Source organism: Suncus etruscus, chromosome 8 (assembly GCF_024139225.1).
Source record: "Suncus etruscus isolate mSunEtr1 chromosome 8, mSunEtr1.pri.cur, whole genome shotgun sequence".
Taxonomy (NCBI): Eukaryota; Metazoa; Chordata; class Mammalia; order Eulipotyphla; family Soricidae; genus Suncus; species Suncus etruscus.
Window position 1 is genome coordinate 33,271,664 of NC_064855.1, and position 23,772 is coordinate 33,295,435.

Here is a 23,772-nt window from a genome sequence, read left to right on the forward strand (position 1 = left end):
TGCCAAGAGAGACCCATCACTCAATCTCCATGCTTCCTCAGTGGAATAACAAGGGGATGGGGATAAGGGAGGGGGACCAGTGCAGAGGAGTCAATATGGAATCTCTGCACAGTAAGATTCCATCTTTGCAGGAAAGCTCAGAGAATTGTTCTGGTCTGATTCCAATGGTTGTTTTTCCCACCCCAGATCACAGCACCCCAAGAGACAGCTGGGTTAGCACTCCAATTCAATGCCTACCCCTTGCACAAGTAAGTCTATGGGTCTGGGTGTGGGTCACAAAAGCACTTGTGGGTCTTTCATGCTGGGGTTCAGGTTGGGGTGGCAGGAAAGCAGCTAATCCCCCATGGGGGGGGGGATCCTATTCATCCAACACACTCTATACCTCTGACCAGAGGTGCGGTGGGCGGCCCATGTCAGAGGAGAGACAGACATCAGGGGGTCCTCTTTCTCTGGGAACTTAAAAGCAAGGCATGGGCAGGAGAGGAGCCCTGAAGTGACAGACAGCACAGGGCCATAAGCTCAGGGAGCAGTGACACCTGCTGGCATTTTAGCACACTACAAGTGGGGGGACACAAAAGGTCTTCTGACACCCCTGGGACAACATATACAGGACCTGTGATCTATTCCAATAAGGTTTGCAAACACTTGATGGGCAAGAAGTGCCGGGTTCTCCCTCATCATCCTCGCAGACAGCTGGGCTTGGGGCTTCCACCATCCATAACCAGCTTTGGGTGGGTTTTGGGGAAGCTGTAGATATCACCTGGGAGCACCAGCATCGTCGTCAGAGCCTCATCTTGGGAGGTGGAGGGGAATTGGGCCTTCACAATTTCACCCTGAGCCCCCAACTTGTACTCAGACAGCACCTCATCGCTCTTCCAAATTGGATGTTGATGGGCAAATACAAAAGAAGAGAGGTGGATTGTAAATCAAATTACAAAAGGGGCTGAGCCCCCGATGGCCCCCTCTTCACACATCAGGTTTTGTTCTCATCGTACATGTCCAAGGAAGGTTCAATGGTGGAGAATTCACTCTCGTACACCAAGCTCCGTGGGGACAAAGAGTTCCGTTGAAAGAAATGCCCACCTGGAAGAGGAATGAGAAAGAAATGTTACAGGGGCACCAGGCCTGCCCCCAGAGGTTGTGGAGGTACCCTCATTGCATCCCTGCCCCTCCACTTTGCACTCAGCACGAAAGCATGAGTCACAGATGCACTGGATCCTATCCATGTCATCCATTTGCTCCCAAAGGAATTAGCCTCTAGGGTCCACTCCAACACACACGGCTTGCCTGATGCTTGTAAATATAGTCCATGTAGGAGTGGGAGAGGGATCCAGGAGCTAAGATGATAGCCTGGCTAGCTGATGAGCAGATTAGATTCCCAGTAACTGTGGCACTGTCACCAGACCAATTCCAGAGGGCGCACCTGAGCACAGACCCACATAGAGTGTCTGAGCACCACCAGAGGGCTCTCCTGAACACAGACCCAGGTATAGTCCTGAGGACCAACAGGGATCACTCCTGAGCAGACCAAGTTATAGCCCCTAAACACCACCAGAAAGTGCTCCTGAGCACAGAGCCAGGAATAGTCCCCCTAAGTATCACCTAGCTTTCCTTTCCATCCACCTAAAGGATACTGCATTTAGTTTTTTTTTTGGGGGGGGGGGAGGGCCATACTTGGCAGTGCTCAGGGGTCACTCCTGGCTGTCTGCTCAGAAATAGTTCCTGGCAGGCACGGGAGACCATATGGGACACCAGAATTCGAACCAACCACCTTTGGTCCTGAATCGGCTGCTTGCAAGACAAACGCTGCTATGCTATCTCTCTGGGCCAGAATACTGCAATTAGACATCTGCGGTCTTTTTCTTAGGGACGTATGGTCCCCCACTTCTGATCATATATGTTCTGGGCTGAGTCTAGGCATGGACGGGATGTGAGGGTACATACTGGGTAGGGCAGCTGGGGAGTTCTCAGGGCTTGGGGCTCTGATAATATGGGAAAAAACTTTAAATTCAGAGTCAGTGATGTTGTAGGATAGGCAATGTAGGAAGACTACTATTAGAAACCAAAAACACCACCAGGCTTGGCCTTAAAACAAACAAAAAATATATATGATGAGTCAGATATATAGGACAGACAGAGAGGCAGGTGCTAGCTTCACATGCATATGATCGAGGTTTTATCTGCGACACCCAAGACAGTCCCCTGAGGACTGTCAGGAGTTATTCCTGAGCACAGAGCCCAGAGTAATTTCTGAGCACCACCAGGTGGGCCCCTCTCTGACAAAACAAAAGCCATAGGTATGATAGTACACTTCACCCATTCTCAGCAGCAGATAAGAGATTAGCTATTCTAGAGGAATCTTATAGGGGATATAATTAGCATGGTACTGGCCATCCTTACACATCCTCATTACTGACCAATCTCTCTAGTTTCTCTAACTAGTTTCTTAAAATTTATTTCTTTAAACTTTATTGATTGATTGGTTGTTGGGCAATACCCATCGGTACTCAGGAGTTACTACTGGCTCTGGACTCAGAAATCATCCCTGGCAGGCTGGGGGGCCATACAGGTGCTGGGAGTCAAACCAGGTCCCTCCCGGGTTGGCTGCATGCAAGACAAATGCCCTACCACTGTACTATCTCTCTGGCCCAGTTTCTCAAAATCTAAACAACCTTTTTGTTTAAATTTTTGTCTATTTCGGGGCCGGGCGGTGGCGCTAGAGGTAAGGTGCCTGCCTTTCCTGCGCTAGCCTTGGACTGACCGCGGTTCGATCCCCCAGCTTCCCATATGGTCCCCCAAGCCAGGAGTGACTTCTGAGCGCATAGCCAGGAGTAACCCCTGAGCATCACCTGGTGTGGCCCAAAAACCAAAAAAAAAAAAAAAAATTGTCTATTTCAACATCAAATTGTTGGAGCTAAAGACAGTACAGTAAGGAAGGCACTTCCCTTGCATACTGCTAAGCTCCATTTGAATCCTCAGAACATGTGGTCACTCCTAGTACAGACAGGGATCACTCCAGAGCAAAATATTAGAAATGGACCCTGTGTGCCTCTGGACATGGGCTACCAACACCAAAATAGAAGAGTTGGGCCCTTGGGATCAAGGAGACAAGTCAAAGGACTAAAATGCAGACTGCATGAAGGATCCCTGGGTTTGATCCCCCACATGCATGGTACCTGAACTGAGCAGGGGGTAACTCAAGGGCCAAAGGGTATGGTCTCCACCTCAACAAAACAGTAACTGGGGTCCTAAGGATGTGGCTTGATGCAAGAGCACAAACCTAAGGTGGGCTTTGAGTTCAACATGCCCACATGTCTAAATGATGGTTCTGTTTTTTGAGGTCCCCAGTCCCACAACAAAGGGGGGTTCATAACCAAAGGGAGCAATCTTTGGAGAATTATAACCAAGAATGGACCCTCAAGTTATCACTCTAACAAAATCAAGAAAGTTATATTTAATAATAATATGTTAACAAATAATAATAATAAAGGATTGTCCATTAATTACTATATTGTAAGGTTAGATTTTTGATTTGGCTTGATTTTTAGGTCACACTTGGTGGTTCTCAGGGATTACTCCTGCCAATACTTGGGGGACCACATGGGATGCCAAAGACTGAACCCAGGTTGGTTGCATGGAAGGCAAGCGTCCTCCCCCACTGTTCTATAGCTCTGGTCCCAGAACTTTAAGTTAAAAAAAAATAGTTCTAGGAATAAGTTCTTGTCCAAACCCTGCTTTGCGAAAATATTTGCTGAGCCTGGGGGTAGGGTCAAGGGGGGGGCTTACCTCTTTGCTCCCTCAACAGCACCCTTTAAGGAGCAAAGGTTTTCAGATCCATTAGATCCAAAGGATTGTTTTTTTCTTTTATGACTTGCACCAGTTGATTGGATCAGATTTAAGATCATTTTTAACTCCGACACCCGAGCAGAGATCTTCACTCATGCATCTGATGAGACGCTAAAAAGTCCATCAAAGTTTCTATGCAGTCTACTTGGGTTAGATCCCTGGTATTCAATATGGTCCCCCAAGCCTGCCAGGAGTGATCCCTGAGTGCAGTCAGGAGTAACCCCGGAGCACCTCCAGGTATGATCCCAACATTTTGAAAGATTCATATATTGGTTTTCTGTGTTTGCTATCAGTTCTAGGGTTCCTCCAGTGCTATGGCTGGTAGTGCCAGGGTTTGCACTTGGGTCCCTCTTCATGCCAGACATGAAAACAAGCTCTTTGTACTATCTTCCAGTCCTGAAAGTTTTCCTCTTTTAAGGCTAAGAGATAGTTCAGCAGGTAGGAAGATTGCCTTGCGCACAATTAACCTAGGTTTTATCCAGGGCACCCCACTAGGAGTGGTCCCTAAGCAACAGAGCCAGGAGTAAGCCCTGACCACTGCCAGGTATAGCCCTAAATCTGTTTTCCTCTTCCATTTCAGTAATATATCAGCCAATTGGTTACATGCATGAAACTAATGATCAAATTTTCAGAATTAGTATCTCAGTTGAAAATCGATTAGTTGAAATGGTCTGGTCTTTTTCTGGACTCTTACAATGATTTTTGTGGGGGGCCATACCCAGAAGTATTTAGGGCTTACTCCTGGCTGTACAAAGTGATCCACTCTTGACAAGGCTCAGGGAAGCTCTGTGTGATGGAGGATCAGCCTGGGTCCCTAGACATTGTTTTTTGGTTAATGTTTATCTCTGATTCCCAAAGGGAGAAAGACCCAGGGTATAGGCAGTGGTGCTGGGTGAAACTGGGGACACCTACTTGTTTACTTACAAGAAAAATTGGGGGTGGTGGGAAATTGATTCATAAGGTCTTTCTGGGCACCTCTGGGATCCTAGAAACCCCCCAGATTTAATCCCCTACACAACATGGTTCTAGTCACTACCAGAAGTGACTCTGAGCACAGAGCTGAGAGAGAAAACCCCTTCCAAAAAAAAGTCCAGAATTCATTTCATGGGGCCGGGCGGTGGCGCTAAAGGTAAGGTGCCCTGCCTTGCCTGCACTAACCTTGGACGGACCCGCGGTTCGATCCCCCGGTGTCCATATGGTCCCCCAAGCCAGGAGCGACTTCTGAGCACATAGCCAGGAGTAACCCCTGAGCGTTACTGGGTGTGGCCCAAAAAACCAAAAAAAAAAAAAAAAAAGAATTCATTTCATAATCTACTCAATGGTTCACTAGGACAGAGCCAGACACCAAAGCAAATTTCAGAGGCAGAAGGCTGAAGCAACACGGTGCCTCTTCCCCTGTAATACATGTCTTCCTATGCCTCTCTTTTGATTGATGAATTACTATTGTTTCTCTTCTTGGCTCCTTTCTTTGTAGAAGGGGAGTTTGGGGGCCACATCTGGTAAGTGCTCAGGTGTACTATTCCTGACTTGCTTAGAGGTGCCCTCTGGTGGTGCTTAACAAACTTGCTAGTCATTGTTCTGTTCTCGAGTGGCACCTGGCGGTGACAAAGCGCCTTCCCTCGGGCCTATCTCTTGGGCCCCTACATTTAGTTTTGGTTTGCAATGGTTCCAATAGGTGGCAAAGAGTCTGTGGGGCTAGGGCCAACCAAAATGCCTAGAAAGAATCCACCACACCTTGTTTTATTTTTGTCATCAAACTTGATAGTTCTGTGTCTTCGGAAAAATACTCAGATTTGATCTTATTTATGGATTTTCTTATAATTGAGATGTCATTTCAATCATGTGATGAGTGTCTGAGTTACAGCACCACCCTCAAAATGCTGAAAACCTTCCACTACTGTAAATGACTTCCTTATAAATGACAGAGATTTTGTTATCCTTTTGTCTTGTTTTTGTACACCTGGTGCTTTCAGGGTTTATTTTGCACTTGGGAATCACTCCTGCAGGCTCTGGGAAACTATATAGGGTGAACATACAAGACAAATGCCTTACCCACTGTACTATTGCTCTGGACCCTTATTTTCATCTTTGGGGGGAGAGCGTGTTGGCACCCAGTAGTTTCAGGGATTACTCCTGGATTAGTGCCTAGAGATTACTCCTGGTGGGGCTTGAGAGATCCTATATATATATATATATATATATATATATATATATATATATATATATATACTATATATATATATATATATATATATATATATATATATATATATATATATATATATATATACGGTACCAGATATTCAAACCAGGACTGTTCACATACAAGGTCAACACTTTCACCCCTGTGCTATCTCTCCAACCTTTATAGCTCTTCGCCAAAGAGGTGGTTTCATGGGATGCATCTTGGCATACAGAAAGACAGGGCTTGATCTCCAGTACTGCTTTTGGCTCCCTGAGAACCATAGGAGTTATACACAACCATGCCAGAGCAATTCAAAGCCATGCACCAGGATCTAGAGTGACAGTACAGAGGTGCTTTTGAGTACAACTAAACCAGGTTCAATAACTGACACTCCCTCCAGGAGTAATTTCTGGGTGTACAAACAGATGTAAGTCCTGAGCACTGCCAGCTGTGGCCCCCAAGCCCAAGACAAACAGAATAAAACAAGCCCCAAAGATTTTTGGGGATTGGGCCACACCCCGTGGCACTCAGCGGTACTCCTGGCTCTGCACTTAGTAATCACTCCTGGCAAATAGTTCTGGGGGACTATATGGGATGATGGGGGTCGAACCTGGGTTGGCTGTGTGCAAGGTAAATGTACTGCCACTGTGCTATCGCTCCGGCCCAAACTTTTCTAAATAAATACAGGTACCTTTGCCTTTTTTTTTTTTTTTTTTTTTGGCCATACCAGGTGGCACTCAGGGGTCACTCCTTGCAGGCTCAGGGGATCAAGTCCAAATTGGCCATAAATGCACTACCCACTGTGCTATTGCTCTTGCCCCTGGCTTTTAGAATTTTGGAAAAATCTTTTTGGCTACATTTCATATCTGCACCCCACAAATATTTTTGGATGTTTCTGGGGGGTTATACTAAAGATGTTCAAGGGTTATTTCTAGTTCTGCACTCAGAAATTACTACTGGGGCTGGAGAGATAGCACAGTGGTAGGGTGTTTGCCTTGCACATGGCCAACCGAGGATAGACCCTGGTTCAATCCCAGCCATCCCAAGTCGATCAGGAACGATTTTTGAGCACAGAGCCAGGAATAACCTCTGAGCACTGCCAGGTGTGTTGGGGGGACATTATGAGGTGCTGGGGATCAAATGAGCACTGCCAGGCGTGTAGGAGGACATTATGGGATGCTGGGGATCAAATCCAGATTGGCTGTGTACAAGCAAGCACTCTACCTGCTGTACTAATGTTTTAGCACCCCCACAAATTATTTTTTAAGCACTTAATATAAGTATGCATCATCTTACAGACTACATGTGACTGAATGATGTCGTAGCTAAAAGGAAATGAGTAAGTCACAAATATGGGAACAAGAATTCAAAGCAACCATGGAGACAATACAGCGAAATCACTCTATCAAGTTTTAATGAAAGCCCCCACCAATGGACTTACAGAAACAAGATCTTAGTGCTGATCCAGTTGGGTACACCACACTCTCACTTGTGAGGTCCAAATCAGATACCCGCAGACACCCTGGAAACCCCAGAGACACACGTCCCGCACAGTGAAGAAAGCTCACAGGCTTTTTTTTTTTTTTTTACTTTTTATTATTTCTTTCTTTTAATACAAAGCTTTGGGCATTAGCAAGTTTATGAAAAAGAAAACGTTCTAAAAATAAACGCTTGTGAGGCATGATCGGTAAATGATGCATAAAAATAGGTTCTCTTTTTGTTTTTCCTTCAAGGCAATCAGTCAGAAAAGCAGTTTGTTTGGTGTTTTTTGTTTTGTTTTGTTTTTTGGTGTGTGTGTATTTTTTTTGTTTTGCTTTTGTTTTTGGTTTTTGTCTTCTTCAAAACCATTCTACCCTATGGAATAAAAGGGAAAAGAGGGGTCAATGTTTCAAGCAAACTGAGAAAGGAATCCTAAACTGAGGGTGGTTAAGGTGTGGGAGGGGGTGCTCTGCCAGGAGTGAGCTAGGAATGGGTACAGGGACCACAATGCCTGAAATTGGGGGCTCCCCTTTGCCCTTCCCTTTACAACTTTAAGAAATGCCATAGCCTTTTCTATGAGGGATATTCTTTTTGGGCACACTCAGCAGCACTGAGGGGTTCCTCCTGGCTCTGTGCGCAGCAGTCACTCCTGATAGACCATATGGGGTGCCAGGGATCAAACCTGAGTCAGCCACGTGCAAGGCAAATGCTCTACCCGCTGTGCTATCGATTGCTCCCATCTTTTCTATTTTTTATTCCAACACCTGGTGTTCACAGCTGACTCCTGGCTCTGTGCTTGGGGATCATTTATGGTGGGGACCCCTATAACAGCATAGGGAAAGGAACCAACATAAGCAGTGTGTAAGGCAAATGTTAGAACCCCCGGCTTTGTCTCTCTCTGGCCCTGGAATGAGGGGTTCCTACTTCTGTTCTGGGGGGATTTTGGACCACACTAGTAGTTTTCAAGGATCATTCCTAGTGGGGCTCAAGGGACCTTAGTGCCAGGAATAGAACCTAGGCCGGCTTTATGCCAGGCCAGTGCTGTCCCCTCCCAAACCCCTTCCACACTTTTGTTGCTCAGAGCTTATTCCTGGCTTTGTGCTCAGCGATCATTCAGAGAGAGCTCTGGGGACCATAGGAGAGGCTGGGGATTGAACCTGGGTGGGAAGCATGCTAGACAAATGCCCTGCTGTACTTTCTCCCTCAACACAACTGCTGCCCTCTCTAATACTGAGCAGCCTGTCTATATGTGGCCACATTTCCATATTCACTAACTCTGTGGACTCTGGTTGAGAATTAAAGACACAGCAAGCCAGGGGTTCTGAACTCTGCCCAGACACCTTCCTCTTCCCAGCATCTGGGTCAGGCCCAGTCAGATTCATCAGCCAAAGTGAACATCTCCCCAGTTCCAAACAAGCTCCCTGACCCAGAAACACAAAGGCTGAGATAACAGCAGATGAGGGAGACTAGCAAGGGATCTAAATAAATGGACGAATGAGTGAACGAATAAATGGCGAATGAGTAAAGGAGTAAGTGAATGAGTGAATGAATGAAAGGGTAAATGAATGAGCAAGTGAAAGAGGAATGGGTGAATGAGTGAGTCAATAAATGAGCTCTGAATTCATCAGAGAGTGAATTGTTCCTGGGCTGCTGAGCATATGGCAAAGGTATATATCGCAAAGGCGATTTTAAAGAGCTTCTCTGTGAAGGGTTGACTGATCGTGTTCATTGGGAAAAAAAGACTTTGGCTCTAGAATGACAATCTGCCATGACATTATTCACCAGCATTTCTGGTATGGGGAGGAAATGGTGATGAGAAACATTTTAACCCCTACAATGAAAATAGCTTGAAAAGACAGAAAATAAAATGGCTTGAAAAGGAAAATTAAGGGCTGGAAGAGAGAATACAGCAGATAAGGCACTGCCTGGTTGTGGATGACCTGGGTTTGATCTCAGGTACCTGAGAGAATCCCCCCACCCCAGTCTACCAGGAGTGATCCCTAAACAGAATGAGGAAGAAGCCCTGAAACACTGCTGGGTGTGGCCCCCCAAAGGGAAAAAAAGAAAATGATTTTAGAAAAATATTAAGTCAGTCAAGTTCAGAGAGAAAGGGGTGGGAAGGCAAGTGACTCAGGTCAACTGTTTGATCCCTGACACCCACTAGGAGTCTCTCCTAGCCAAGAGAAAGTACCTCCAGATATGGCTCCCCTGTTAAGAATCCACCCCCCACCCCCATGCCAAACACAAACATAAATCACACTTAGTATTTAAAAAAAAAAAAAAAGCCCTGTCTTATCCTAAAGAGACAATCAGAAGAGGAAAAATATGCTCCCCTCCAAATTCAACAGAATTCAGAGAACTGCCATGAAAATTCTCACTTCACACATCCAAGCGATTCTGCTCTCTTGTGCATGCTCTCGCTCACTCGCTCTCTCTCAGATCATGGATGCTGCCCTTTGAAGAGCTTTTGGCAGATGGCACTGGAGCAACAGTCACAGTCTCACACTCACATACATGGACACTGAGGTGTGGCCTGGGGCACTATGGCGAGTGGCAGGTGAATGGCACCAAGGTGTGGATCTCTGATCTCTGCCTTAGGTGCTGGGCATGTGGAGATTGCATGCATGGTGGATACAAACAAGGAGACCAGAACCTCAGCTACACCTGATTGGCTCCTGAATTTTCTCTTGCATTATCCCTGCTTATCTTCCAGGACCTTTTTTTTTTGTATACTTGCTCACCTTTTAGAACCTTCCCCCTTCCCATTTCTAAGAAACTGCCCTGCTGAGTAATGACCATCAGTGGCATCAGCTCTCCAACTCCTGCTAAACCCTCTTTATGTGACCAACAGGGAATTCAGGAGCCAGAAAGGGAAGGGGGGCTGATAAGGACAACTGTTACCCGAGAGCCGAGGTCCAGGGCAGAATCAAGGTCCATGGGCTGAAGTGGGGGTGGCGCCTGCCACTTTCTTTTTTTTTCTTTCTTTTTTGGGTCACACCCGGCAGTGCTCAGGGGTTCCTCCAGGCTCCATGCTCAGAAATTGCTCCTGGCAGGCACGGTGGACCATATGGGACACCGGAATTCGAACCGATGACCTTCTGCATGAAAGGCAAATGCCTTCTCTCCGGCCCCACCCACCACTTTCTTGATGCAGAGCTTTGTGAGTCAACAGCAGGATCCACATTTATTGAGCACTGGGGAGTAGACTAGGCCCTTGCTGCTCGCCCGACCTTGCCTGACCATCACTACAGAATCAAATCAGACCTGGCCTCTTGTCTTTCTCCCACTCCTGGATGTCCAGCCTCATTCTTCCCAGCTAGGCAGTGATGGTACAGGCCTGGTTGCTTGCAACTCTGAACCTCACAGATGTTTGGATCTGGGCTGGCTCCTGAGATGGGGCAGAGGGGCCCTCTCTGAATCTTTTATTTTTGGTTTTTGGGTCACACCCGGTGGTGCTCAGGGGTTACTCCTGGCTCTGAGCTCAGAAATTGCTCCTGGCAGGCATGGGGGACCATATGGGATGCTGGGAATCGAACTGGAGTTTGTCCTGTGTTGGTCGAGTGCAAGGCAAATGTCCTAAGCACTGTGCCATCGCTCCAGCCCCTCCCTCTCTAAATCTTGAGCAAATACTATTCCACATAGAGCCCCTTTGTGCTGTCTCTGTGGAGGACCCAATGCTGCTACTCTAGGCTAATTGCTGCCTCCACCAGATTCCCACACTGACAGCTGGATCCATGTCCAGGTTCCACCTTGGCTGGTGTTGCCTGCAGGGCATATTCCAGTGACTCCCTGTCCAGCTGCCTCAGCCTGGAGGACTCACCTAGCTTTCAGCTACAACTGCTTGGCCTCCAGAACCTTCTCTTGTACTATACCTACTTGGCTTGGCTTCTGGAACCTTCTCTATGGCCTTCCTTCCACCCATGGAAATACTGAGGACCCTAAGCACCCCCATCTACCTCCTGAATATTTCCTAAATGTTTTAAGTTAGGGTGATTCATGATTATTTCCCGCAGGATAAATGTCTACATCACTGCTCACTACTAGGGGTTGGGGGCAGCATTCCAGCATGAGCTAAGGAGGTAAGACCTTAGACAAGTTTGATGGGGTACCTGGAGGCAAGGGGGCAAGTTGGTTGGGGTACCTGGACAAGTATGACACCCTGCTCTGTGGTTCACACCTCCACATGATGGACACCCCATCTGGATCTTTCTGGGAGACAGAGTTGCTGGTATGGGGCTTTCCCTACCAAGGGTACTGACCAATCACAGATATGGGGGTAGGGGAAGGGGAGTGAGAGAAGAGGAGAGAAGGGTAAAGAGAGAAATAAGAAAAAAAGAAAGGAAGAGAGGAGAGATGAGGGGGCTAGGTCTGATTTTGGGGTTAGGTCAGGGTTCAGCCCAGCCATCTTTAGTCACTGGCCCTAGCTACATTTTTGGGGTGGCCTAGCTCATGCCCCACATCCCACCCTCCATGCATGTGGCTACTTACTCATTGGCATTCAAGCTAGCAGTAGCTCTGATGATCATGTAGCAGAGTGTGAGGGCACTGAGGAGGCCAAAACTGGCAATAATGAACCACTCTTCTGTTGACAAAGAGAGGGGCCAGTCACTTGGGGACGCAGACTTGGGCGCTCTGACGCCCTCCAATGCCACCAGTAGCCATAAAGGCAAGAGAAGAAGAAGCGGAAGAAGGAAGAGTAAGAGGAACAGGAAAAACAGGAGGAGAAAGAGGAACAGCAGGAGGAGTGGCAAGAAAACCGGGAAGAAGAGAAGCACTAGAGGAGCAGCAGCAGCAGAAAGGGGAATAGGAGCATCAGTAGTACGAGCGGCAGGAAGAGCTGGAGGAGGAGCAGGGGGAAGAAGAGCAGCAGAAGGAGCAGAGAGGAGGCCCAGATCATGGTGGTGCTGGAGAAGTTAGTGGAGAGGGTAGAGAGGCGCAGTGGGGAATGTGGGTTCCCATCCCTTGGTTGGGTGGTTGTGGTGATGAGGACACAGCCAGTCACGTCACAATGAGGTGCACATCTGAGATGGTTTCTCTGCACAACTTCTGCAGGGCTTGCTGAGGTGAGAGCTAATCATGGCCATCTGGCGTGGTACCATTTTCATCTCCATCTTCCTCCCAGCAAGCTGGCCTTGGCATCTTTCCTTAGATGTATGGGATGGCCAGGACAGGACCTGCCCTCTGAACCTTGGCTAGATTTTTTGTTTGCTGCTATTATTTTTGCTTGTTTAGTTACATGCAGTGGTATCAAGGCTTCCTCCTAACTCTATTCTTGAGGATCACTTCTGGTGAAGTGCTGAGCATCAAACCTGGCTGTTCTCTTTCCCAGGCCCTCCATGGTTGTTCAGCCTAACTCAGGGCAGGTTCTCAGCACTTCTCAAGGTGAAAATCTTGGGTCCAGGTACTTCTGGCTACTTTAGCTCTAAGGAAGAATTCTTATTCCAGCTTCTCCTTTGCTTCTCAAAGGCCTTGTGTGTCATGGACCATTCCAGAAACCAACAGAAAAACTCCAAACTCTCCAGGGCAACAAGCTGGGCTTTCCCGAGAGAGGAACTGTAAAATACTTTCCTGGAGTTGACAAGCCAAGCTGGGCAATGCCTATGATTTGCAGCAAAGCAGAAAGCCAAGAATTGTCAGGGTGGCCAACCCCTAATGCATGTGTAGGTGGGGGGGTCCTCTTGGTCTGTCTTCTGAGTACAGAACTGTAGCAAATAAGAAAATACAACTGCTCTGTGAGAGTCAAGGATGGAAAGGAAGCAATACGCATGCTCCAAAGGCCAAAAAGAAACAGTATTTCTGAGATGCCTTGACAAGCTCTTCTCTGAAAAAGCTTTAATCCAACTCTTTCATTGACAGTTTTCCAGTTTTGCTTGTATGGGAGCCACTTCAGCAGTGCTCAGGCTGACTCCTGGCTCTGTTGCTCAAGGATTGCTCCTGGTGGGCTCAAGGGACCCTATTGGGTGCTGGGGAGCCAGCCCGGGTTAAACACGTATAAGGCAAGCAACTTAATTGCTATGTTCTTCCTCTGGCCCCATATCTGTAAGAGATGGCAAGCCAGGGTGCCATCTGGGAACTGTCGCATCCTTCTCTCGCTTGCTACACAACACAGGCTGATCGTCAAGCCTCAGCAAAGACAAGGTCCTGAGTTCTGACAGCACTGAGCACTGTGCGATCCTGACCAAGGTTGGAAGTGCAGCCTAAGCTTACAACACAGCCACTGTGGCTGGGGGGACTGAGGGATTAGTGCCTTCTACCTCCGGTGGTCGGCCTCTCAGCACAGTGCCTGCATCCTGGGTAGCCGAGAAAGCTGCTAGAGCTGTGGAGGAAGCCCTCAAGGCTTGGAGGGACCAGAGCCAACTCTGGTGGTGAGTTCTCATCATGCTGGATTCACCTTGCACCCATTATCTGCTGAATGTTTTAGGGTACCTATACATTACTGGCACCCAGCCTTTGCAAGGCCTTTTCTATAGTGAAGTCTCCCCTTCCCTCAGCCTTCTTGCCACTAGTTAAGACTCAATAAATGTTTGTTGGTGAAAGAACCCAGCATGGCCCTTGCCTTTATATCAGCGACCTTCAGAACTCTTACCCAGCAAAGCTGGATGCTAAAGCAGAGACCCAGGAAAAGGGGTTTCAACTGTTCCCTGTAAATGGAGAGCAATGCACCTCCACAGAACCACATGCCCCTGCCTTCCCAAAGGGCCACTCTGCCAGCAGAGGAAAGTGAAGTACTTTCCTGGGATGATCTACATGGGGAGGGGGTCCCAGTGCATCTGGGTTCTGAGAGGGGTGACCCCCCTTCCCTCCTGACACCTAGGGAGCCAGAGTGGCTCAGGGAGCAGGGCCAGAAGCAAGAAGCAAGCAACAGTGATATGGAGACAGGAAGCTGGGGTGAAGGTGGTTTAGATGAAGGCTGGCAGGAAGCATGGGTGTGAAACAACGGAGTGAAGGCGTATGCCCCACATGTGCTCAGAACCCACGCACATGTGCTCACATTAAGTTACATATGTGTGTCCACACACGCACCTGTATACACGTGTCCACACACACCGCCATGTACAGATACACACACATGATAACTGTGCACACTGTGCCAGCCAGGCTACAGCACCACAATGCCTGCAAGATGTGGTCTCTGATCCCAACCAGCACTGCTTAGGAATCACACCTGGCAATGCTTGGGGGCTATAGGGGATGCCAGGGATCAAACCTGGGTCAGCCATGTGCAAGGCAAGTGCCCTCCCCATTATGTACTATCATCCCAGCCCTGACAATTGAAGGCTGAACCACTTCTCCTCTCTTTTTCCTACATGATATAACCCCAGAAAGCCCAGGACCCCACAAGGCAACTTTGGGGTAACATTGGAAATATCAGTAGCCGCCCTGTCTCAGGGTCTCCCAGGAGAGATCTGTGGGTCTGGAGGTGCCTGCAGCCAAGGAAGACAGAAGAGCCACCCCCTCCCAACCCTCCTCTCCATACAGTTTGGAAACAGACAAACCTTCCCCTCTTTCCATCCCACTGGCGGTGGTGTCTAGAAGCCCCACATGCCCATCCTGAATCCTGGCCCCTTTCTGGGTCCCAGATCAACCCCCTAACACACACACACATACATACAAACACACACAGACACAGACACACACACACAGAGACACACACACACACAGAGACACACACACACACAGACATCCATGGGCCCAGCCTGGTGCATGCTTACTCGTGACCGCAATGTTGATCTCTCCAGTACGGGGTGTCAGCTCCCCATCCTGGGGAAGGGGTGACATCCCCGCCGTCCTCAATGGCTCCAGACCCAGGGAATTGTCACTGCTGGTCAGCTCACCCGGGGCCACACGCCGGATCACAGCTTGTGTGCGTGTGAGGCGTTCCACATCTAGCGCCACATTCTCTGTGCACGGGAGGTTCGGCTGCAACAAGGGTCCACAGAAAAGCACTCATGAGGGAGAAAGCACTGCCTGAAGCTACTACCCTTAGGGGCTGGAGTGACAGTACAGCAGTGCGGGGGCACTGGACTTGTATGCAGCTGACCTGGGTTCAATCCTCAGCACTACACAGATTTGCCCAAACTCCACAAGAAGTGGTCCCTGCATGCAGATTCAGGAATAATCCCTGAGCACTGCTCCTCTTCCAAAGAAAGAAGGAAGATCCTGGGAGCTCTCTACTAATTTTTTTCTCCCAATTTTCTCCTTTCTACTCTACCCAAGAAATTCTCTGGCAGGGCAATAAATGATTGTCTCCTGAAAATGGCTCATGGAATTGCCAAGGTCCACTCACATGGGCTCAGGAGAGAAGCTCAACAGCTTTTATGCAGGCAACCCTGGTTACCTCCCTGAGCCTACATGTGCCCCTGTGAACCACTGAGTCTGGAACTAATCAAGGATATTTCACCACTAGAAGTAAAATCCATTGCAGAACCAAGAAAAATGACAACTTTGTTGGGTTTTTTTTTTTTTTTGGTTTTTGGTTTTTGGGCCACACCCGGTGATGCTCTGGGGTTACTCCTGGCTCTGCACTCAGAAACCGCTCCTGGCTTGAGGGACCATATGGGATGCCAGGGGATGGAACCGAAGTCCATCCTAAGCTAGCACAAGCAAGGCAGATGCCTTACCGCTTGCACCACTGCTCTGGCCCCATATTTTGATAGATTTTAATTTTTTTGATGTTTTGTGGGTGTGTGTGTTTTGATTACCAGGTGAGGCATGCCCAAGAAGTGTCCTCTGAATCTGAGGCATGGGGCAGCTACCTAAGCGAATGCTGGTATGCAGGGGCGTATTATATCTCTCCAGAACACATGAAAAGTGGAATTCCGGATGGGGAAAGGTTCAAAGGGGTGCGGTATAGGCCTGCATGTGGGAGACATATAGTCCTGTCCCAGTATCCCCCCAAAACCTCAATTATTACAGGGGCAAGAGGTTTGGACCACCCCCAGTGAAGCTCATGGATGACTCCTGGCAAGGCTCCTAGCTGGAGCCAGTGATTGAACCCAAGGTCAGCTGAGTGCAAGGAAAATGCTGTCAGCCCTGTGCTATCACTCTGTCCTCCCCTTCTAAAACTATTTCATTTTGTTTTGGTTTGGGCCACACCCAGCAGTTACAAGTAACAAGGGTTACTCGTGGCTCTGCACTCAGAAATTACTCCTGCTGGATCAGTGAACTATATGGGATGCCAGGGATAGAATTCGAATGGACTTCATGCAAAACAAATGTCCTACTGGCTGCGCTATTTCTGTGCACCGTCCTTTCCACAAACTTCTTTTTTTTGGTTTTTCGGGCCATACCCGTTTGATACTCAGGGGTTATTACTGGCTAAGCGTTCAGAAATTGCCCCTGGCTTGGGGGGACCATATGGGACGCCGGGGGATCGAACCATGGTCCTTCCTTGGCTAGCGCTTGCAAGGCAGACACCTTGCCTCTAGCGCCACCTCACCGGCCCCCACAAACTTCTTTATTGATTTTTTTTATTTGTGAGTTACACCCTGCAGTGTTTGAGGGGTATAGCTTACTAGCTTGGGGAACCATGCAATGCTGGGTACAGAACCCCCAACTCCCATATGCACCACCAAGTCCTCTCTCTGGAACTTAAGGAAATGGTTCCAGGCACTGGCATGGCATCCCGGAGCCATGCTATAACATTCCCACCCACAAACAAGTTAAAAAAATCAGAAGGGCCTGAACCTGACTTCTAAGCAGAACCAAGTATACCCTGAGAACTAACTGCAAGCTACGGTTGACCCACAAAATGACACTAAGGGTTAATCTGGAATACAAGCTGCATGTGGGACTTTGGTTCCATCTCCAGTACCCCACGTCCCCTGAGAAACTCCAGACGAGGTCTAAAAATGAGAAACTAATACAGAAAGATATTGGAAAGGACGTGCAGGGGCCAGTATGAAATTACAGTGGGTAGGGCATTTGCTTGTTCATGGCTAGCTCAGGTTTGATTACTGGCATCCATATGGTTCCACTAGCCTGCCAGGAGTAATTCCTGCCTGAAGAGCCAGGAATAGGTCTTAAACATTGTCAAACCTTTAACACTGTGGCCCAAACACAAACAAAACAAAACAAAGGAAACACAGGTTCTCTTTTCTATCTGTTCTTCTCCTGTCCCAGCCCCTACCCAGATGCAAACTGGAATAGCATCCCCAAATTGTGCTGCATGATGGCTCACCCCAAAGTCCACCCCTTGCCCCAGCCCCAAGCCTTACCACGATGCCCAGCGCCTTCAGAATGTTCAATTTACACATTGGGCAGGTGCAGTGTTCACTAAGCCAAGGATCCACACAGGATTTGTGGAACACATGCCTGCAGAGAAGACGGGAAAAGCATGATGGACACACTCCACTAACAAACAGATCAATGCCCAAGTCAAAACACCCAATTCCGGGCCGGGAAGGTGGCGCTGCAGGTTAGGTGTCTGCCTTGCAAGCAGATGGACCTCGGTTCGATCCCCCGGTGTCCCATATGGTCCCCCAAGCCAGGGGTGATTTCTGAGCGCATAGCCAGGAGTAACCCCTGAGCATCAAACGGGTGTGGCCCAAAAACCAAAAAAAAAAAAAAACAAACACCCAATTCCAGAAAGACCAATGATGGATACTGCCTCAGCAACGCGTATGCTCCCCAACAACCACGCCTGCTGGCCCAATATCATATAGAACTCCAATGCTGGATAGGCCCCTAAAATGCTGACCATGCCCCTAAACACTGGACATACCCAATACTAGTGGAAATCTTGGGGAGATCTTATTTATTTATTTATTTATTCATTTATTTATGGATTTTGGGCTACACCCAGTGGTGCTTAGGGATTACTCCTGGTTCTGTGCTCAGAAGTTAAGCCACACAGGATACCAGGGATCAAACCTAGGCTGGCCGCATGCAAGGCAAATGCCCTACCTATTGTGCTATCCACTCTGGACCCCTCTCTTGGTTTTGTTTTGTTTGGGAACCACAAGCAATGGATACCCTGGGCCTATTCCTAGCTCTTCTTGGGGGATCATATGTGGTACTGATGATCTGATCAAACCCAGGGCAGAGCACACAAGGCAAACACCCTCCCCACTGTGCTATTGCTCTGGCCCCAGGAAGACTTCTCTTAGTCCCTCTTCCAGAATGAACTCCCAGGTCCTTGAAGCCAAATAAGAGGACACACCAACTCCCAAAGGGCATCAAAGTCTGAAGTTATCAGCACCAAGAATTGTGAAACTGACAAGAATCTTGGGCAGTTTGGGGCTCTAGCCTCCCCATTTTTTAACTTGAGAAATTAAGAATGAAGAGAATAAACTGCCGCAAAGCATTGGTTATATTTTCCTATATCACTCAAGTAAGAAGTAGAATCCAAAAATAACCTAGACAAGAACTACAGAGCAATAATCTGAGGAATGATGCAATCTAGTGGGCCAGAGCAATAGCACAGCAGGGAGGACACTTGCCTCGCCTGCAACCAACCTGGGTTTGATCCCTGCATCCTGTGTCCTGCCAGGAGTGATAGGCAAACACAGACATTTTACATGTGTTCAATTTACATGCAAATCCTGAGTACACCCCCCCCCCCAAGAAAAGACACTCACATCCCATAGCCACCATCACGTCAGCTCATAGACCTAGCTCCACAAATTCACAACTTATCACAGATGAGATACAAGCCGAACCACTAGAATTCACTGGAGTCTTCCAGCTGAAAACTCGGAGTCACTCTAAGGGCTGAGTCCTGCCCTGCAGAAGCCCTCACCACCAAACCCACACCCCACAGCCACTGACAATTAAGCTCATCAACCTACAGATCTACAGATTCTGGAGCTCCTGGGGCATGTGGCTACATATCCGTCTGATACCTCCCAATTCCTCAAAACGGACAGTCCAGCAGGCACATACCAATTAAATGAGAAAGTAGCATGAAAGCTGACTGGCCTCATTAAACAAAAACAACAGTCAAGAATGCTTAACTCACAATGAACAGACTCAGATGATGACTGACTGACCACCCCCCTTGTGAGATATAATGATTTTCACATTTTTTTTTGTTTTTGGGTCACACCTGGCCATGCTCAGGGGTTACTCCTGGCTCTGTGCTCAGAAATTGCTCCTGGTAGGCTTGGGGGACCATATGAGATGCCGGGAATGAAACCAGAGTCCATCCGGGATTGGCCGTATGCAAGAAAAATGACCTACTGCTGTGCTATCACTCCAGCCCCGGTTTTCACATTTCTTAGTCATTACAAGCGATATAAAATAAATTATTTTGTGCCTGCCAAAGGTCAAGCTTGGGGGCAAGTGGGAAATGGGGACATACATGCAGAAAAGACCACACTATGGTGGGATTGGTATTAGAACATTCAAAGTCAGAAACAATTTATTATGAACAACTTTGTAAGCCATGGTATTTAAATAAAGCAATAAAATTTTTTACTTAGAAATAATGGGACTCGGGGGCCCGGAGACATAGCATGAAGGTAATGCAGAAGGTCATCGGTTCGAATCCCGGTGTCCCATATGATCCCCCGTGCCTGCCAGGAGCAATTTCTGAGCATGGAGCCAGGAATAACCCCTGAGCACTGCCGGGTGTGATCCAAAAACCACAAAAAAAAAAAAAAGAAAGAAATAATGGGACTCGGGGCCGGGAAGGTGGCGCTAGAGGTAAGGTGTCTGCCTTGCAAGCGCTAGCGTAGGACGGACCGGACCGTGGTTCGATCCCCCGGTGTCCCATATGGTCCCTCCAAGCCAGGGGCGATTTCTGAGCTCATAGCCAGGAGTAACCCCTGAGCGTCAAACGGGTGTGGCCCAAAAACAAAAAAAAAAAAAAAAAAGAAGTAACGGGACTGGGGCCAGAGAGATTATTATTATCATGGGGTCAAGGAGTTTGCCTTGCATGCTGCTGACTGGGAGAGACCCAGGTTTAATTCCCAGCATCCCATATGGCCCTCTGAGCCTGCCAGGAGTAATTTCTGAGCACAGAGCCAGGAGTAATTCCTGAGCGTCACCAGGTGTGGCCCAAAAATAGAAAAAGAAAAAGAAAAACTAAATAATGGGACTGGGGAAGTATTACAGTAGGGAGGGTGCTTGCCTTACAGGTAGTCAATCCAAATTCGATTCCCAGAATTCAATATGGTCCTCTGAGCCCACCAGTAGTGATTCCTAAGTGCAAAGCCAAAAGTAACTCCAGAACACTGTCAGGTGTGGCCCAAAAACCAATAAATATACATACATACATATATATATATATATATATAAATACCTCTCTCTCTCTCTCTCTCTCTCTCTCTCTCTCTCTCTCTCTCTCTCTCTCTCTCTCTCTCTCTCTCTCTCTCTCTCTCTCTCTCTCTCTCTCTCTCCTCTCCTCTCTCTCTCTCTCTCTCTCTCTCTCTCTCTCTCTCTCTCTCTCTCACTCCTCTCTCTCTCTCTCCTCTCTCTCTCTCTCTCTCTCTCTCTCTCTCTCTCTCTCTCTCTCTCTCTCTCTCTCTCTCTCTCTCTCTCTCTCTCTCGTTTTTGGGTCACATCCTGCAGTGCTCAGGGATTACTCCTGGCTCTATGCTCAGAAATCACTCCTGGCAGGCTCGGGGAACTGTATGGGATGCTGGGATTCGAACCACCATCCTTCTGCATGCAAGGCAAAAAAAAGCCCTACCTCTATGCTATCTTTCCAGTCCCAATTTCTTTTTCTTTTGTTCTTTTTGTTTGGGGACCACACCCAGCTGTGCTTAAGGGTTATTTCTGGCTCTGCACTCAGGTGGGCTTGGGAAACACATGGGATGTCAGGGAACAAACCAGGCTGCTACATGCAAGGTAAATGTCCTCTCTACTGTACCATCATTCTGGCCCCATACTGACAATTACTTTATCACTTCTGAATCTTCCCATGTTACTGGAGAGCAGGTCCCAACGATTTAAGAAAGAAAGAGGCTGGGGCCGGAGAGATAGCATGGAGGTAAGGCGTTTGCCTTTCATGCAGAAGGTCATCGGTTAAAATCCCGGCATCCCATATGGTCCCCCGTGCCTGCCAGGAGCAATTTCTGAGCATGGAGCCAGGAGTAACCCCTGAGCACTGCCGGGTGTGACCCAAAAACCACAAAAAAAAAAAAAAAGAAAGAGGTTGGAAACATTTATTTTATCTTTTCTTTTTGTTTTGTTTTGTAGGCAACACCAGGGATACTCAGAGTTCACTCCATGCTATGTTCAGGGTTCGCTCTTTTTGTTTGTTTGTTTGCTTTTTTGTTTTAGAAATTGCTCCTGCAGGCTCAGGGGACCATATGGGATGCCGGGATTCAAACCACCATCCTTCTGCATGCAAGGCAAACGTCCTATCTCCATGCTATCTCTCTGGCCCCAGGGCTCACTCTTGGCAGTGCTCAAGAACCAAACTCTTGTCCAAGTACAAAGCTGGTCCTTTTTGGGTGCTGGAGCCATAGTACAGAGCCAGGAGTAAAGCCTTGAGCACTGTTAGAGGTAACCCCTAAACCAAACATAAAGCTGGTTCCTTTTTACCTTTTTTCACTTTCTTCTTTTCTTTTTATTTTTTCCAAACAGAACCACATAAATTGAATCATCTTGTTCTACCTCATAAATTGAGGGGAAAAAAATGGATGGTACCAGAATCTAACGGTCATATGAACACTGAGTAGAAATAAAAAATTATCAGACTTAAACAGCAAACCCGGGGCCGGGAAGGTGGCGCTAGAGGTAAGGTGTCTGCCTTACAAGCGCTAGCCAAGGAACAGACGGAGGTTCGATCCCCCGGCGTCCCATATGGTCCCCCCAAGCCAGGGGCGATTTCTGAGCACATAGCCAGGAGAAACCCCTGAGCATCAAACAGGTGTGGCCCAAAAACAAAAAAAAAAAACAAAAAAAAAAAAACCAGCAAGGGGCCGGGCGGTGGCGCTGGAGGTAAGGTGCCTGCCTTGCCTGCGCTAGCCTAGGACGGACCGCGGTTCGATCCCCCGGCGTCCCATATGGTCCCCCAAGAAGCCAGGAGCAACTTCTGAGCGCATAGCCAGGAGTAACCCCTGAGCATCACAGGGTGTGGCCCAAAAACCAAAAAAAAAAAAAAAAAAAAAAAACCCAGCAAACCCAAAGTCAATGACAACAGAATCGATACCCAATCTTCAACAAGCTATACAGAGAGGGGACCAGTTATGCTAGCATTCTGGGGGGGGGGGGGGGGGGGGGCAAAGTAGGAGGGGCTGGCTGAGAACAGGGTTGGAGGGAGGACAAATTGGTGGTGGGAATACCCCTGATTCAATGTCACTGTGTACTTTAAATATTACTGTGAAAGATTTGTAATTCACATTGATCACAGTAAAGATCATTTAAAAAAAAATAAAAGCTGGTTCCTTCTCACCAGGCTGGTGAACATATCTCCTCTTGAAATCTGGATGAAACTGTCCAACAACAGGATGATATAACAGGTTCTTTTGACAGGACCCCACCCCACAAGATGAAACATGACGGGGGGGGGGGGCGCATTTGGGGTGTCCCCCTTTCTCAACACCGGTTTGAACGTACTTGCAGGGCAGGATCCGGACAACATCATTCTGCTTGTAGCTCTCAATACACACGGCGCAGTGATCAAAGTCTGGATCTGTCTCCTGCAAAATCCATGAGGGCGCGGGTCATGTGCAGGGCCATGTACTATGGTGACATTCATGAATCGCGACCCCAGATGGGTTGGTAAAGTGAAAGGATCTCCAGAAAGCAACTTTCTTCCTTTTTTTCTCAAATGTTTGGACCCAAATGACTCTGGAGTCCACTGATTCAGTTTTACTTTTTCCCCTTTGGTTTTTGGGGTCACAGCTGGCAATGCTCAGTACTGATTCCTGGTTCTGTGCTCAGAGCTCACACCTGGTGGGACCTTAGGCAGTGCTAAAGGATTAAACCCAGGTTGGTCACATGCAAGGCAAGTGCCTTACCCAATGTCCAGGACCTCAAAGTGACTTTTTTTTTTTTTTTTGGTTTTTGGGCCACACCCGCTGACGCTCAGGGGTTACTCCTGGCTATGCACTCAGAAGTTGCTCCTGGCTTGGGGGACCATATGGGACACCGGGGGATCGAACCGAGGCCCATCCTAGGCTAGCGCAGGCAAGGCAGGCACCTTACCTCTAGCGCCACCGCCCGGCCCCGACTTTTTTTTTTTTTGCTTTTAGTCCACACCTAGTGGTGGTCAGGGTTACCTTGAGCAGGCAGTATCTGGACTGCAGGTGAATCTGGGAGCTGCTGTGAACCCCTGCACTTTTGTCCCACTTTCCCATACACTTTTTCCT

General features: G+C 48.0%; 2 protein-coding genes across 5 annotated transcripts in view; both read right to left on the reverse strand.

The window, feature by feature from the left end:
* Positions 1–23,772, reverse strand: part of SQSTM1 (sequestosome 1) — a 479,040-nt gene that overhangs the window by 337,639 nt on the left and 117,629 nt on the right. The gene's annotated exons all lie outside the window — the stretch shown is intronic.
* Positions 916–23,772, reverse strand: part of RNF130 (ring finger protein 130) — a 69,745-nt gene continuing 46,888 nt past the window's right edge. The window contains exons 5-9 of one of the 4 annotated variants that reach the window (XM_049778259.1): positions 23,018–23,100; positions 17,728–17,824; positions 15,223–15,430; positions 11,999–12,092; positions 916–1,083 (exon numbers count right to left, since the gene is read on the reverse strand). In XM_049778259.1, coding sequence (XP_049634216.1) covers positions 1,026–1,083; positions 11,999–12,092; positions 15,223–15,430; positions 17,728–17,824; positions 23,018–23,100 — 540 coding nt within the window. In that variant the 3' untranslated portion in view covers positions 916–1,025. Of the gene's footprint in view, positions 1,084–7,603; positions 7,886–11,998; positions 12,093–15,222; positions 15,431–17,727; positions 17,825–23,017; positions 23,101–23,772 lie in introns of those variants that run through there. The other 3 variants (XM_049778260.1, XM_049778261.1, XM_049778262.1) reach the window with 3 other exon arrangements.